The 16,462-nt window shown below is 41.3% G+C and overlaps 1 protein-coding gene across 1 annotated transcript in view; it reads left to right on the top strand.

Annotated features, from left to right (window-relative positions):
* Positions 1-16,462, top strand: part of AFF4 (AF4/FMR2 family member 4) — a 95,809-nt gene that overhangs the window by 49,481 nt on the left and 29,866 nt on the right. Inside the window, exons 4-8 of the mRNA XM_018563228.1 lie at positions 2,367-3,122; positions 5,081-5,125; positions 6,850-6,936; positions 7,405-7,441; positions 12,340-12,388. Coding sequence (XP_018418730.1) covers positions 2,367-3,122; positions 5,081-5,125; positions 6,850-6,936; positions 7,405-7,441; positions 12,340-12,388 — 974 coding nt within the window. The remainder of the gene's footprint in view (positions 1-2,366; positions 3,123-5,080; positions 5,126-6,849; positions 6,937-7,404; positions 7,442-12,339; positions 12,389-16,462) is intronic.

Raw genomic sequence — 16,462 nt, 5'->3', positions numbered from 1 at the left:
AGTGACAACTGTTGTTAGTGCCATTCCCTCTTTCAATTTGTCCTATCGGGGACATAGATAGCAGTAACACATTTATAGTGGTTCTAACCTCTCACAATACTGTCCAAAACTAAAATAACATTTTGGGCTTTTGATGCACGTTAAATTAGAATGTGTTGCGTCAGACAGAAGACACTAAATTATGGGAAAGTGGGTGTCAGTGTTTGTAGAAGAGTGTGCACAGGACCCTTGGTAGAAGCAGGAAATGCCTCCATAATGAATTATACTGATGTGTGCTCTGGGAAATCAGGAGGATGAACGGGGAGCCTTGTAACTTAAGATCAGAGCATTTGTTGCTTGTCGGGTTACAAGTTTTGTTCTTCATTTCCAAGACTAAACAAGATTTTTTTCTTGGTGCTGCTTCTCCAACTTTGCTCAAGTTTTAAATGAATTTTGAGGAGGTACTTTTGATTTCTGGTTTCTGAGCTGTCACCCCCCCCCCACCACCCCCCCTAATTTTTTACAGCTGAGTACAAAGCCCAACTCCAGCCAAAACGTTTTGATTCTAGTTAACGTTGGGAAGGGTTAGAAGCTACATCATCTTTTTAATAGTTCTTTGAGTTTCCTTTTGAGAAATGACTGCCCAGTTCTTGTCTGTTTTATGTTCTAATCAAGTCTAACGAACAATTTCATCTATTCAGTCAGATAAATATGTATATTGCATATACATATGTGAGGTGGTGTTATTTTGGCGCGTATCTACCTAAATTTGCGTGTTCTTTGTTCCTCTCCATCAGCATTGTCCATCGATCACATTAGAAATGCAAATTTCTGGGTCTTTTTAGTAGGGCTGTGGAAATTTAAAGATTAATTTCTCGATTAATCGTTAAAACTTTTTGATCGATTAAAATTATTTTGATCGCTAATGAAAACACTCACCTCTCCGCCGGCTTGCGGGAGTCCCGTCGGCGATCCGGTGACGTCACGGACATCGACGTCACCGGACTCCTCCCCCCTTCCCCAAGTGGCTCCGTCTGCTAACGAAGGGAAGGGGGGAGGAGTCCGGTAACGTCAATGTCGTGACGGCTAACGAAGGGGGAGGAGTCGGGTGGCGTCAATGTCCGTGACGTCACCGGACTCCTCCCCCCTTCGTGAGCCATCGCAGCCACTTGGGCCGGTGAGTTTGCCCAAGAAACTTTCTGCACGAGCGCCAGCCAAGGCATTGGCCTATACACATACAGCACAGCAATGAAGTAATAAAATGAACTAGGATGACACTAATCCAGCACGTTATTATTCTGAGTTGCCCCACTCAAGCGGCGGCCATATTGAGTGGGGCACCTGAGATTGACATGCTGGATTAGTGTGATCCTAGTTAATTTTATTACTTCATTGCTGTGCTGTATGTGTATAGGCCAGTGTAGTTGGATCTGTATGTGCGTTATAATTGAAATTAATCGATTTAAAAAAAAATTTGATTAATCGAACACGAAAATTTTAATCATTACCAGCCCTACTTTTTAGTTAATGTTAGTATTATGACCATTGGTGTGGCCTGTACATAAAAATAAACAAAAAACATTTAAATCTGCAGTAATGTTAAATGCATTTAATTTGCTTTAACAAATGCACCTCAATGTGCATGCATTATGTGCATTATGTCCTGCAATGTCATTTAGTTAGTGTAGATAAACTGGATCAATAATAACTGAAGTTGTGTTTGTGGTGATGTGTCACAGCTGTCAGTAGGGAAAGTCCAGCTGATACTTTGATTCTTGTTGATGTTTCACTGTGACCTTTTAGAAAACGCTTTTTACGGTCAGGGTCTAAAATATGTGTGATTTCTGTTTTTTCTACAGTACTTCCTAGAATACGTACCGAGCAAGCTTGATTCATCTCTGTCTAGTGCTGTCATCATTTATACTGATTTATTGCTCAAAACACAATCATCAGTCTATTTTATCTTAGAGCATACTCTTGACATTTGTTAATATTTTCATCTGTCTGTGAAGAAAGGGGCTGCAACCTTTTTGTTTTGCCCACTGAACTTCCTGTGTTGATGTTGGTTGAAGGACACCGGCAGTTGGCTCCTGGCTGTGCTCAGCTGCATACCCAGTGTTAATGTTGAACCTATAGTGGATCTAGTTGACTCTTTCTGGTTTAACGTGTTTATATAACGCATGTCTGTACTTTATGTCCTTGTGTGTTTTGTAGTAAAACAAAAAATTGCTGCATCTTATTGTGGTTTTCCTTGTCTGTATGGTGTGATGTAAGTCCAAAGTGACGCTACAGGACTTTCTTAAATTAAAAACTTTTTTCATTTTATTTTTATAGTGAATATTTTACTTAAAACTGAATATTTAAACTGTTCTCTTTCTGTATTTTAGACAAGCAAGGAAGATAAATTATCAAACCGTATCCAGAGCATGCTGGGAAACTACGATGAGATGAAAGAAATGATAAGTGACCGACCTTTGCCGATTGAGATTCCCAAGCACACTGTCCCACCCCCACCCTCCGATGAGAAATCTGGACAGGGTTTCTTTACAGATCAGAGACATAGTAACTCTCACCAGAGCAGTAAATGGACTCCTGTGGGACCTGCACCTAGCACTTCTCAGTCCCAGAAACGGTCCTCGTCTAGTGCCCAGGGAGGACACAGCAGGAGCAGCGGCGGCAGCAGCAGTCAAAGGCACGACAGGGAGTCTTACAGCAGCAGTCGTAAAAAAGGGCAACATGGATCAGATCATTCTAAATCTCGTTCCATTAGTCCCGCAAAACAGTCTGCATTAAGTTCTAGTCATTCCCGTTCTCATGGGAATGATCACCATAGCAAGGATCGGCCACGTTCGAAATCTCCAAGGGATCCTGATGCTAACTGGGATTCTCCTTCTCGAGCACCTTCATTTTCAAGTGGGCAGCACTCCACCCAGGCTTTCCCCCCATCGTTAATGTCCAAGTCTAGCTCAATGCTGCAGAAACCTACGGCTTATGTACGGCCCATGGACGGGCCAGAGTCTGTGGAACCAAAACTGTCTTCTGAACACTACAGCAGCCAGTCTCAAAGCAACAGTATGAGTGAACTGAAATCAAACAGCAAAGCACATTTAACAAAGTTGAAGATACCTTCCCAGCCTCTGGATGTGAGTTTTTATAAATCACAAAACCTTTCTTTTCTGTTTGTGCACTAATTATTCTTTTTATGTCATACCTATTAATGTGGTAGTTAATGTCCAACTTTGGGCCCTGACAGTCACAGGACATGCAGGGTCCTTTCCGGGTCTTCTCTGGCCGTGGGTGGTCTTCGGTGATGCAGAGTGTGGCGGTGATGATGTCAGTGCTCTTCTCTGCATCATTGCATCCCCTTGGTGAACAGGTCCTTGACACCCTGCACTCATTCTCCTCAGTCTTCCACCCATCTCCATTTATCTCTAATACAGAACTGAGAGGGTTGTCTGCAGACTTTCATCCATTACCTAGACAGTCATGCCTGGTTCATAACAATCAAGAATGTAAATGCATAGATCATTTTTGGTGTGTAGGATACGCTCTCTCATCCAGCTACCATTTTGATGTCAGTGGCTATCACTGCAATATGAAGTTATTCAGTATTAAAGAAACTTTGTCATGAAAGAAATACTAGGGCTGCCATTGGTGATTGCATTGTCTAAGTGTGGGTTGCATGGATGTCATGCTTATCCTATTGGTTTTGCTACATCTAGTGCCACTGGACCACAATAAGTTTTCAAGCCAAGCATTTTGACCTTGCTTACAGCATACTTGTTGAGTGAATCAGTGACCAGGAAAGTATTGAAGCCAGGGACAGACATGCATGTAGTATTTACACGTTTAAAGGACACCTGACATAGAATAAATATAGTACTATGGTATTTACACATAAAGTGTATGTGCCAAACTAGAGGAAAGAAACTGGGTCTGGCTCATGGGAGTTCATCGCTGGTCTTCCCAGAACCCATTTTACCTGGGTGCATGTTCTTTATTCAGAGAAGTGCTTGTAAACTCTGCACCAGCCCTGCAGTTGATGCATGGTTTTCTGTAGAAATCGGATGACGAGATAATACTGGTTTAACCCTCTTCTTTTTACAAGTAGTTCAGAAATTCTGGAAATATTTTAATTCTATCTTTTAAACTGGTTAGTTCCAAAACTGATTTTTTTTTTTTTTTACCATCATGGTCACAAGCTCCTGTTTAGTGCTATGTACAAAAGTACTCTGTTGCCACTGTGGGCAGCTCTATAGCTGCTTAAAGTACAATTGAACTTTTAGTACATTTGGCTTTTTCTGGCCCCCATTTCCTAGCATTTTGGAAATGGATAATACTCGCATGTGTTCCTGCTCCCCAAAGTTCAGTGCCACAGTCTCTCCCCTAAAAGCTTGCATATTTGAGCATCGCGCTGTGGGCTTTATTCACTTTAGTAGAAAGCCTGTCAACTGGCTGAGTGAATGGAGTCTGCTGCATGCTTACACAGTTAACACAATGCAGCATTTTAATGCTTTCAGGAGAAAAAACGGTGTGGTGCTGGCAGGCTGCACAGTCAAGTTTTTGGAAGCATGCAGGTTAAGCATATTCCAGCTCAGAGCTTCAGAAGTGTTGAAAGCCAGTGCCGGGCTCGCAGCTAGCGTTTTCTGAATAATGACTGCCTACATATTTCTCCTATGACCAGCATTTAAGGAAGGGTGTCAATCTTGGGAGTGCAGAAATGTATATATGGTGCCTATTGTTAATTTTTCTTATCATTTTCTGCTATTGGCAAAGGAAGCACGCATTTGTTACTCCTTTAAAGAGCCTCCTGGCTCTTCGATTGCATCAACCGACTCCTGCATTCTGCAGTAATTAGTCATTCGCTGCTTATAGCACCATATGGAAAATCTTACGGTTGTGTGGAGCATTGTGAGTGGAAGTATGCTGCTTCAGCCCTTGCCCAGGCTTGGAAACTACTGCTGCTGAAACACTGTACCATTAAAAGTAATATAAACATGGTGTAGAAGATTTTTCCTTTCTTTTGTGATAACATATGTTTGCACCATGTGTCCTTACAGCCTTCTATAAATATTATGGATATTTCTTTGTATCAACACAGGCTTCTGCATCCGGTGATGTTAGCTGTGTGGATGAAATTCTAAAAGTAAGTATTTTTATGTGCTGTTGAAAAAGGATAAACTTTGAGCAAGTTTTTCACAGCCAAAGGAACCGAGGGGTGACCCAATTGTTTCTAACTTTTGTCCCTCCCGTATATGTATGACAAGTGATAGATTAAATAATTAAAGTACTTTTGAAATGCTTAGGCCCTTAATGACATTCTTAAAGGACCATATATAGAAGAGGAAAGGTAAATGATTTTATTGCCCAAGTTCCATCATTTCCCTATTATATATAAGCTGAACTCCCATCAGTTGGAAAAATGCACTGTGCAGTGGGGCCTTTCCTTCTACTGAATGGTTTGTTTTGTTTAGGGGGTAATGAATAAGCTGAAATACTTACCTCATTCCTCATATCCCCTGCAGCCAGTACCCTCCTCCGCTCTCTGATACTCCCAGTATGTGGTCTGGGCCTCCACATCCTCACACACAAAGCAGGGGCTGCTGGTCCTGCTTTGTATGTAATGTCATGGAAAAGTTGTAGTAGGTAAAGAGGGGTGTCTGGGGGGGTGTAATGTGGTCATACAGCACGGAGGAAGCTTGTAAGTCAGAGGTATAAGGTAAGTAACTGTCAGGGGTAGAGTAACATAGGGGCTACTGGAGCACCAGCTCCAGGCCCAGCGCTAAAAATAGGCCTGGCCAGCCTGCATTACCTTGGCATGCCCTATGACGATCCGGTCGGCCAGGCTGAATCCAATCAGGCAGAGGTCCCAGCAGCTCTCTAATCGGGCATATTAGGTGGGGCCCAGGCGAAGAGCCGCCTCTGCTGCTTCCCCTGCGACTGACTGACAGCACCAGACCCATGATGCTCTTAATCCAGCCCTGGTAAATGTAATATATCAATATCTTAATGCATTGCTATAAACATATGAATTGTATTTTCATTTGTTAATGGTGTCCATTTTCAGTCAGAACTTTGGCTCTGTTTAGGTGATTAGAAATTTGAGTACTGGCAGCACTCCAAGACTAAGTAACTGAGGCAAAACTATTTTGAGATCTCAGCCCAGCAGTTCTGCCTTCATAAACAATGGGAAGTAAAAATTGGTTTCAACCAGAATTCAAATTCCTGTCCCAGCCACGACTTTTTTTTCTTTTTAGTTTTAGAAAAGATGTTTGTTACTGTCTTGTCTATCTTGTCACACTTCGTATATATCCACTAATTGGAAGAATAGATTGCAATTAAAAAAGAAAACTGTTCTATCTCTTTAATAGTTCAACTTGAGCATAAAATGTTCCACTTACACTAAAAATGTATGTATGTTTATTGTTATGCATTCTATTTTGTAATGTTTTTAAAGAAATTACCTTTTCATTTAAGTCGTCAATTGTTGTGATGCTTGTTTACTGATGCAGAAGGACAAAAATAAAATAGGTGAATGCTTACCAAAATCTGATGTTTGCTGCTGTTTGTTAACATTCGGGGCTGCATGTCTCATGGCCCTGACTGCACTTGTACTGTACGGCCACATAGACTTCTCTGAGGCTGTGTCCCGAAGCTGGAGACTGAGGGAGATGGCCATAGAGGTCTATGGGGCTAAAATGCACAGGCACAGCCAGAATGTAAACAAACACCGGAGGCCACAACAGATGGATCGAGGTAAGTATACTCTGTGGAAGGGGAAGGTGTGTTAGAGTAGGTCAGGAAAACGGGGCAAAAAGTAAAAGTGCACTTATCCTTTAAAATTAACTTTATTTTCTTTATTGTTTTCAGGAAATGACGCATTCATGGCCTCCACCCTTGACTGCGATTCACACCCCTTGCAAAACTGAGCCCTCTAAATTCCCCTTCCCAACAAAGGTTAGACTTTTTTTGTGTTTGATTTAAAATAATTTTTTTGCCATATATGTTTGTGTGTAAAGGTTGAATTGTCACTATATAGCTTTATTTCTCTGGAAAGTGTATGAAGGCATTCTTATTGGGATGATTTTTTGTAATGCTTTGAGAATGGTGAAAGGTTTATGTTTTTCCATTCTGGAAAGAAAGAAAACACATTCCATTGTAATGATTTAACTGGTTCCGAGTCTTAAATTTGCAGTAGTGCTTTCTGAAGGCGCTATGACTACAGTGCATATGTATTTAGCATGACATGGGTTTTAGGTCACTGCCTGTAATCCGTTTATTTTCAGAAGTCATTTCAAAATGTCTCCTTATGTCCAGAGATGTAGATCAGTCTTTCCTTTCATAATTCACAGCTTTTTAGGCCTGCCATTACTTTTTTTTTTTTAAAGTCAACAGGTTGACTTTTTTTTTTTCTTTCTTTTCTAGGAATCACAGCAACCTAGCTTTGCCACTACTGAACAAAGTGAGTAATCCATCCTGCTATAAACATCATTTTTTACAAAGTATGCTTGTCACATGTGATATAGAGAACACAAACATTTTCCATTACAACAGTGGTAGTTAGGAATGTAAATGTCACTTTCGGTCAGTTTGCTCCTGCATTTTACATCTGGTGTCAGTTGTGTGACGTAACCAACGGTACATTTTTTGTTCCATAACGTTCCACAACATAACATTCCCAAATACTTTAGATGCCGACGGTATCACAATAAATATAAAAGGGACATGTTTATGTTTGCGTTCAATGAAATATTGATTATGCTGGTGTCGGGATTTTGAAGGCGTTGTTTTTGAATGTGGCCTATGTTACTTTTTTATGTAAATACCCTTTTACTGCTGACTGAAAATGTGAGAGTGGTAGGTTGATATGGTTCAGTGCACATAGCACATAAGCTGTTAGGGCGAGCAGGGCGGGCTGTTTCCATGCCTTTCTGTTGCAAAGACCCTGACCTAGTGGTTCTTCAGCAGAGGTGGTACGATTGTTTCATGCTATCAAAGATGCTGCAAGTTTTTAAATCCTGGCAACCTGTGTGGATTTAATCTCAGCTGTCTACCTTTTAGGAATGTTCTGTGTAATATAGATTTTTCATCAACAACTCTTTTCAAATGGATTATTCTGGCAGTCCATCACCAGCAATGAACAGAACTGTCCTCCCTGTGTGCCCAGGACCAGCACACAGGTCTCTGTGCCTGGATCGGAGGGAGATCAGCACACTTTTAATAATTATATCACTTCCAGTTTCAGTGTGTCGTTTCTCTGACAGCTGTAGCTGTAGCAGATGCTGGTGAAACGGATCTCTGCTTTATCAGCTTCTTTGCGGTCCATAGGTGACATTAGGGGTCTCATAGATCCATTATGTCTCTATAAGGAGGACCTGTCACTGTTTGTTTTAGAATGTTGGGGTTTGACTGACTGGTGAGACACAGCCAAATTTTTCAAGCCCTGTATATATACATATATACACCCGGAAGTGGTTAAAAAAGAATTCTTGATAATATAGCGGCCCGCAGAACTGGTTAAATTGGTGTAATTTTTAACTGCCAGTGATGGCTGTTAACGTACAAGCAATCCAACGTCTACACAGCCGCCAGATCGTTTGTACTATGCAGGCATTACTCGACATGACTCCATCTTTCATATTTTACCAAAAAATTGGGTATTATATTTTGTTTCTGTGCACTAAATTTTTATTTAGTTTTATTTTATCCTAAAAATACTCGTTTGAGAAACATTTGCACCATTACGGTGCGGCATAAAAAATTGCAACTAGCATTTTTTTTTCTTCTACAGGGCCTCTGCTTTCAGAACATATATCATTGTTTGGGGTTTTGAAGCTGTTTTCTAGCCAAAAAGTTATATTTTATCATGTGTGTGCAAATAGTAGGAAAATGCTCCGGACAGCAAGTGGTTAAGTCACTAACGTCCACATTCACGCATGTACAAACGTAAACACGCATCAGGTGTACCTATGTGAAAACGACATTTGCACTACATATCACCGCGAACAATAATTCTAGGGCCATCACTTAACACTAAATTGATGAGAGGTAAAAGCTTTTAAAGCGTTGCCTATGGCCAATTTGGGTGTGGTAGTTTTTTGCAATTTCGTGGGCGCACGCAATTATAAGGCTTGATATCTTTTGGTGTCTGTCTATCCAATGTGACCCTGTCTTTTATATTTTACTCAGATATTTTGGTACTTTTTTCTTTATATAGTAAAAAATAAAAACACCAGTGGTGATTAAATACCACCAAAAGAAAGCTCTAGCTGTCCCCAAAAAATGGTATAAATTTAATTTCAGTACAGCGATGCATGATGGGATAAATGCCATTCAAAGTATCGCAAAATACTGAAAAATGGCCTGGACAGGAAGGGGGTTTAACACCCTGTTCTTCAAATGGTTAATCCTTACAGTGCAGGGGTACTCCCATGGCAAGGGTTAAGAAAGTTGTGTCCCATAGTTCCTCTTTAAATGAAACATGTACTAGGAAAGATAAGTGTGCTATTGCTAATCACCTTCTGAAAATTGTAGTTGACTTCTCTAGTTTTTAATACTGTATAGTGGAGTTTCATTTCAAATGGAAGGTATATTTCCTTGCCAGCCTCCGCTACAAGCTGTAAATGAAAGTTTAGCAATAAAGATTTCACAAGAAGTAAGATGTAAAAGCACTACCTCAGTCTCGGCTGGAGACTCCAGGAGGAGTGGGTGACGTCACTAGAGCTGCAGCTAACGATTATTTTCAAAATCGATTAGTTAGCAGATTATTACGTTCGATTAATCGGTTAATCGGATAAACAATAAAATAAATTTTTAAAAATGGCTCCAATGATGGTACTACTAGTTTGTATTGAGGTTGTAGTCCATCACAGGAGAAAGCTTGGAGCGGTGGAAGTAAAAAAGAAAAAAAATAGTGTGGTGTGCAATATAGTGAAATGGAAAGTGTAAAATTATACAGCAATGAATGCAGAATGGCTATAGAGGACTACAAATCCCAGCAATAATACAATACACAGTGCAATGCAGAATACCGCCAACTATAATGTACTATTGCTGAGATTTGTTGTATTCCTCTATAGCTGGCGGTATTCTGCATTGTGCTGTATAATGTACTATTGCTGAGATTTGTTGTATTCCTCTATAGCTGGCGGTATTCTGCATTGCGCTGTATAATGTACTGTTGCTGGGTTTTGTAGTCCTCTATAGCTAGTGGTATTCTGCATTGTGCTGTATAATGTACTATTGCTGGGTTTTGTAGTCATCTATAGCTAGTGGTATTCGGCATTACACCACTGTATAATGTATTATTGCTGGGATTTGTTGTACTCCTCTATAGCTGGTGGTATTCCGCATTGCGCTGTATAATGTATTATTGCTGGGATTTGTAGTCCTCTATACAGCGCAGTGCAGAATATCACCAACTATAGAGGAGTACAACAAATCCCAGCAATACATTATACGTACAGTGTATAACGTATTGCTGGGATTTGTAGTCCTCTATAGCTGATGGTACATATACAGCACAATGTACCATCAGCTATAGAGGAAGACAACTTCCACTATCCCAGCAATACATTATAGAGCACCATGTGTGGGAAAGTGCAGTCTTCCAGCAACTTGCTTCTGAGATCGGACCTGTCTATCGGCGGCTGTCATCCCCCACACCTGCTCCTCCTTACTACATCTCCCCGCGTCCCTGTGCCGATCGTGGATGTGGGCGGGTAGTGAGTGTGATGCGGGGAGGAGGTGCAGCGTGTAGAGCGTGGATGCGGGCGGGCCTGGCAGCGGCGAGTGTGAGGTGGGGAGGAGGTGCGACGTGCAGCATGTGGGAAGCCATGAACAGGGCCAACTGATCGGAAGCCGATTAATCGATTATTGAAAAAGTTGACAACTTTTTCAATAATCGATTATAATCGATTATGTCGATTAGTTGTTGCAGCCCTAGACGTCACTGCGCCTGCCCCCTGCTGCCTCTTGCCAATTCAAATTACCACGAGAATGCCCTCCTGCAAAACGCTGGAATTCTTGTAGGATTTTGGTTGCCCAGCAGTTCTGAGATGCAATGAGGAGGCGTGGTGAATGTCACCCATGCCTCCTGGAAGTTGGGAGTGGGGTATTTTTTTTCTTTTTTTTGGTCAATTCTTTATTTTTAACACTTTTTTTTTTTTTTTGGGACAGTGGAGTACTGGCAGGGAAGCACATCTTCCATTCCTGCATAAAGATCCACTTTAGATCACTGACTAGAAATAAGTGTACAGCAATTGAAGTCACTATCTCATCTGCATGCCTTTTATGGGTCATTTAGTCAGAACCATAGATCAGTATGATTTTTTAGGAGAGATTGCAGTGGCAGTCTGCTTCATTCAGTGCAAGCTTGCACTCAATTAACTATAAAAGTTCTTGCTTAAAGAAGATGCCATGATATTTATGTATAACTTACGTGTACGTAAACGTTTTTGTGTGATTCAGTTGCAAAATATCTTACCTGGATATCCTCCCAGTAACAGCCATTCCTGTTTCAGGCTGACAATACTAGGTCACTGCCTTGCTATTGGCAGCAATGTTGTCAGTCTGTCGTTATGCTTCTTTAGTTTGTATAGGGAAGGATTAGAACCACTGTCAGGATTTTATTGCTGTCTGTGTCCCCATTGGGGAGATTAACCCTCTCTATTTGTCCTGGTGACCATTGTCAGGGAGACAAAGTAATGGGAAATCCAAATTTTTACAGCGGTCACTCTAACAAGATGTGAGGGGAACTCTGCCAATGGGGGCACCTGTTGTGATGTCCAAGTGGTGAATTTCTCTCACTTTGTAAAAAAAATATATATATATTAAGAAGTGGGAGAAAATCCCAAAATTCTGGGTTGTCACCAAAACAGGAATAGGTGGAAAATATTATTATTATTACATAGTATTTATATAGCGCCAACAGTTTGCGCAGCGCTTTACAATGTAAGGAAGACATTACAATACAATTCAAGACAAGATGGTAAGGAGGGCCCTGCCCCTGAGGGCTTACAATCTGAAAGAGGAGGGGGAAATGATGCATGAGGAGGTAGCTGTGTGGGAACGGGGGCATTAGTTGTAGTAACCCTGCTGACTTCCAGGGATTTTCCTCAATTTGGAGGGATTTCCTCTCACTTGTGGCCATTGGACAGAAAATGAAGGGAAGTTGCCCCTGGCTTCAGTTCTACTTTAAGGGTAGAACTTGAATGTAACAGTTTATTATGGCATAAGCTCATTTAATAAATATGTAGGTTTGCGGTTTTAAAGTTATTACACATCTGCATAAATTCAGTTATTTGAATGTTATGTACCAAGCCTTGTAATTGTCTTTTAATGAGCATTTTTCTTTCACAGAGCGATACACTGCATCAGCCAGAGCTTCCAATGGACATCAGTCTAAACCGTAAGTGTTTGGATCTGGGGGGAGAATAGTTTGTCTGGATTTGATAAGACTAATAAACGTGTGCTCTAGCATTTGTACTTTGTCAAGGTGAGAGCTTGGGCTTGTCAGTGCAGTGCATAGTTAAAAGCACCAATCTAACATTCTTTCCATTCGATACCTTCTATCTCAACTCCTCCTTCGCCTGGGGTGTTAACCTATTAATTGTTAAAGGTATTGATTTTACAGATTATAATGTTGAGATTGATACTAAAGGTTGAATTATTTTTCTAAACTGATACATTTTTGCTATAACCTATGTGCCAGTGAGTGTCTATGTCTCACAACTCTACTTGGGGATGGTTCTAAAGCTGTTGGTGTACCTGCTGGACAGACCTGGTGTTCCACTTTTAATTTTGGGAGACTTCCAACAACTTCCTTGACCCTAACACTGATCTTAGAGCCCATTTTCATCTTAGAGCCCATTCCCACCAGGGAGGGTGCGGTTACCGCGCTGATCTCAAAAGGGTTGTTTTGGGAGTTTCTAATTGCGTTTCAGCATTGTAAACGCCCACAACCGCGCTGATCAGCGGGGTTCCATTTGAAAGCTGTATGGAAACTGCACTAATCAGCGCAACAAAAATAGGGCGGGGTGGTTCGGATCGCGCGGAACCGCACTGTCACATGAACGGTCCCCATAGCAATGTATGGGATCATTCATGTCGGCGGATCCGTGCGGCCGAACCGCCCCGGTATGAACGGAGTCTAACTCTTCTCGATCCCCACCTCTTTATCTCAGCTATCTAGTTCCTTAATAAGGTCCAATGTCTAGATCTCTGGAACCTTTCTCATCCAACTGATGGGTATTTCTCAAGTTGTTCAAAAACTCACAGGTTGCTTTCACACATTGTCCTTCTAATAGGTAGTGAGAAAATTGAGTATGGGTTCTTGAGGCTTTCTGATTATCCCCCACTTATTATCCAACTACTAGTTAGGTTCCTACTTCACAGCCCTACGGTTTCCTGGAAACTCTATGCCTTGTGGCTAAATGTTTTTCAATTACATGACAAAATTCAATGTGGTGTTGTTGAGTTCTTCCACTGTAACAATGTTTTTAGCAACACTTTCATTGGATGGGATGCCTTCAAAGCTTTCCTCAGAGGAATGTTTATTAGAGAAAATAATACCTATAAAACTGTCTTTAAAAGGCAGATGCACACCATTTTCTATTAGGTTTGCTGTGCAAATCTGAACAAGTTCACTACTCGCTTAGAATTCAGAGAAGTATAAACAAGCTCTATATCCAAATGCTGAATTTGTTTTTTTTCTACGGTCATATACTATGATGAGGAGGAATGCACAAGTCATCTTTTGGCTACCGTAGCAAGGGTTCAAAAGCAATCCAAACATATAGGTGCTCTTAGAGACCACAGTAGGAAAGCCAACATCTCCCCCACTCCCTACTGACCTTTTTAACTTCAAAACTTAAGCTGTCCCTTCCTAGTCAATCTAATTTCTTCAAAGCATTACTTTCACAAGACCGAAAAATATCTTGATGCCATTTACATTGAAAGAAATAGGTTTAATAGCCATCTCCTACTTTCTAAATGACACCCTTTGGAGGTGGTCTACCCCTTGAGGTTTATAAGAAGTTAGGCTGACCTACAAAAATTCCATTATAAAATGTAGCCCATGACTTCAGATGTGCTTAGTATGCATTAATATTGCTGTATTGCTGTAGACTATAGTAAAGTATAGTATAACATCTCATTTGTGTCTCTCAGCAAGTGCCATGTTTACCAAAAGTTCCATTCACTTTTTTATCACTAGTTTATAACACACCAATATGTAACCCTTATTAGTTAAAAAGGGAATGATTGTTACAGAACTGGATCTATACTGCTGGTGTGTCCTGAGCTCCAGGATTATGTAAAGGAGTATAAATAGACCACATGGAGTTTTACTAATTCTTTAAAGCTAGCAACAGCCTCTTATCTTGGAGTACACTTGCTTGACTGTTAATTCTTACGCGTTATGTTTTGTACTTGTAGTGTTGTAAGGGTGAAAACATAACGTTCCTAGTGTTCTCTGACAGAAAAGGAATTTCACTTCATAACAATAGTATAAGTAATAAGGAGACCTGGGACAATATGAACCTGAATGTCAGGCTAATTTCTAACAAATTAGAACAACATGACAACATTATGTGCTGAAGTAAGACGCTGATGTACAGTAAACATGTATATAAATTGTACAACGGATAAACATAATTAAATGCCCAGTGATAAGCTGTAAATGAGACTACGTTTTAAAATTGAATATGGTATGTAAGATAGCATAGTTGTACTTGGTTATCCTGACCTGCTACTCAGAACTAGGACTTGGTGTTTACCTGCCTGATAGACATTTATTGGTGAAACCCTGTTTGTATGGCAAGGGTTCCAAAGAAATTGTTATGCATGCATTTCGAGGGACATAGTCTCATTGCAGCTGCCCTGGACATCCACATCAAGGATGTCACTGGTGTTAAGAGTACTCATCTGCCCCAGCAGTAGCAGCCTAAACCTCAGTTTGGGTTTATTCTTGACACAACTCAATTCAGAGTTTTCTAACTTCCAATTCTGAGAAACTTCTAACCCTGCCCTACGAGACGTGGGCTCTTCAGTCCAGGAGTCATTCAACTTTTTTTTCTTCTGCATGCATGTCCTAGGGCTGGTGGTAGCTTCATTTGAGGCAGTCCCATTTGCTCAGTTCCACTCCAGAACACTACACTGCAACATCCTGTCTTCATGGGACAAATTAGTTCAGTCCCTGGACAAGCCAATTCACCTGACACCCAAGAACCAGGCTGTCCGTGGCCTGGTAGCTCAGGAGTCCAGTTCTGGAGTTGGAGAAATCCTTCCAATCTCTTGCAAGATCCTTACAACGGATGCCAGACTGACAGGCTGAAAAGGCATCCTAGACACCTATTTGGTGCACGGGGCTTAGCACAACATTGAGTCTAAGTGGTTTGGTTTTCCCTACAACACTGGACATCATGACCTGAAGGGGCATCTGATCAGGATCCAATTAGTAAATGTCATGGTGGTAGCGTGCATCATCCATCAGAGAGCAACCAGCAGTCTTCTATGACAAGAAGTAAGAAGGGTCTGTCTTGGGTAGAACTTTACATACTGGCCTTGTCTGCAGTTTACATCCTGGGTATGGACAGTTGCCAGGCAGACTTCCTCAGTTGGCAGCACCTGGATTCATAGGAATGGTCCCTACACCTGGAGGTGTTCCAAGATCTGTGTGCTAGATGCCGTATGTGGTCCTCTTACCATCCAGGTTAAACAACAAAATGGACAGTTTGGTCTCCAGGTACAGAGATCTCTTGGCAGGAGCAGTGGATGCTCTGGTGGCTCTGTGGGAGCACTACAGGCTGATCAATGCCTTACTTCTCCTGACACTCATTCAATGCCTGTTTCACAGGATTGAGATGTTGGGCATTCCAGTGATCCTCAGGGCTTCGCATTAGCCCAGGCAGATGTGGTATTGCGACCAAATCAGACTCCTGGCAGATGCTGCATAGGCTTTTCCAGATCATCAGGGCCTTTGGTCTCATGGCTCTCTCCCTGTTTATCATCATTCTTCATGATCACTGGCTTTAATGACATGACAAGGGTATCTTTGAATCGGTGATTCCCACATCTAAAAGCCAGTAAGTTTGATTCCCTGCAAGGCATACTCAGAGTACCGTACAAGGAAATACTCCTTTTTGCACAAATCCTCAGTTTTTGCAATCCAGCCTGGAACGACGGTTGACACAGAGCACCGTCAAGGGCCATATGTTGGCACTTACAATCTTGTTCCAGAGACTGCTAGCCCTCCCATTCTTTAAGACCTTTGTTCAGGGTGTCTTTTATGTACCTCTTCCTGAATTTGTAATTCCATGGCATCTGAATTTTGTTCTCTTGGCACCTCAAAAACCGCCTTTTGTACTTGGCAGAGATACTCCCCTTGTAGCCATCACCTCTGTGAGTAATGTGTCTGAGCTGGTGACTTTGTCCTTTTAAAATCTTTATTTACCCCCCTTGCAGTGGGGTTGTCGTCGTCAAC

This window comes from Nanorana parkeri, unplaced genomic scaffold, assembly GCF_000935625.1.
Source record: "Nanorana parkeri isolate BGI_ZX_2015 unplaced genomic scaffold, ASM93562v1 scaffold643, whole genome shotgun sequence".
In the NCBI taxonomy this organism is placed as follows: domain Eukaryota; kingdom Metazoa; phylum Chordata; class Amphibia; order Anura; family Dicroglossidae; genus Nanorana; species Nanorana parkeri.
Note: the sequence above shows the minus strand (reverse complement) of the source record. Positions and strands in the feature narration are given on the sequence as shown.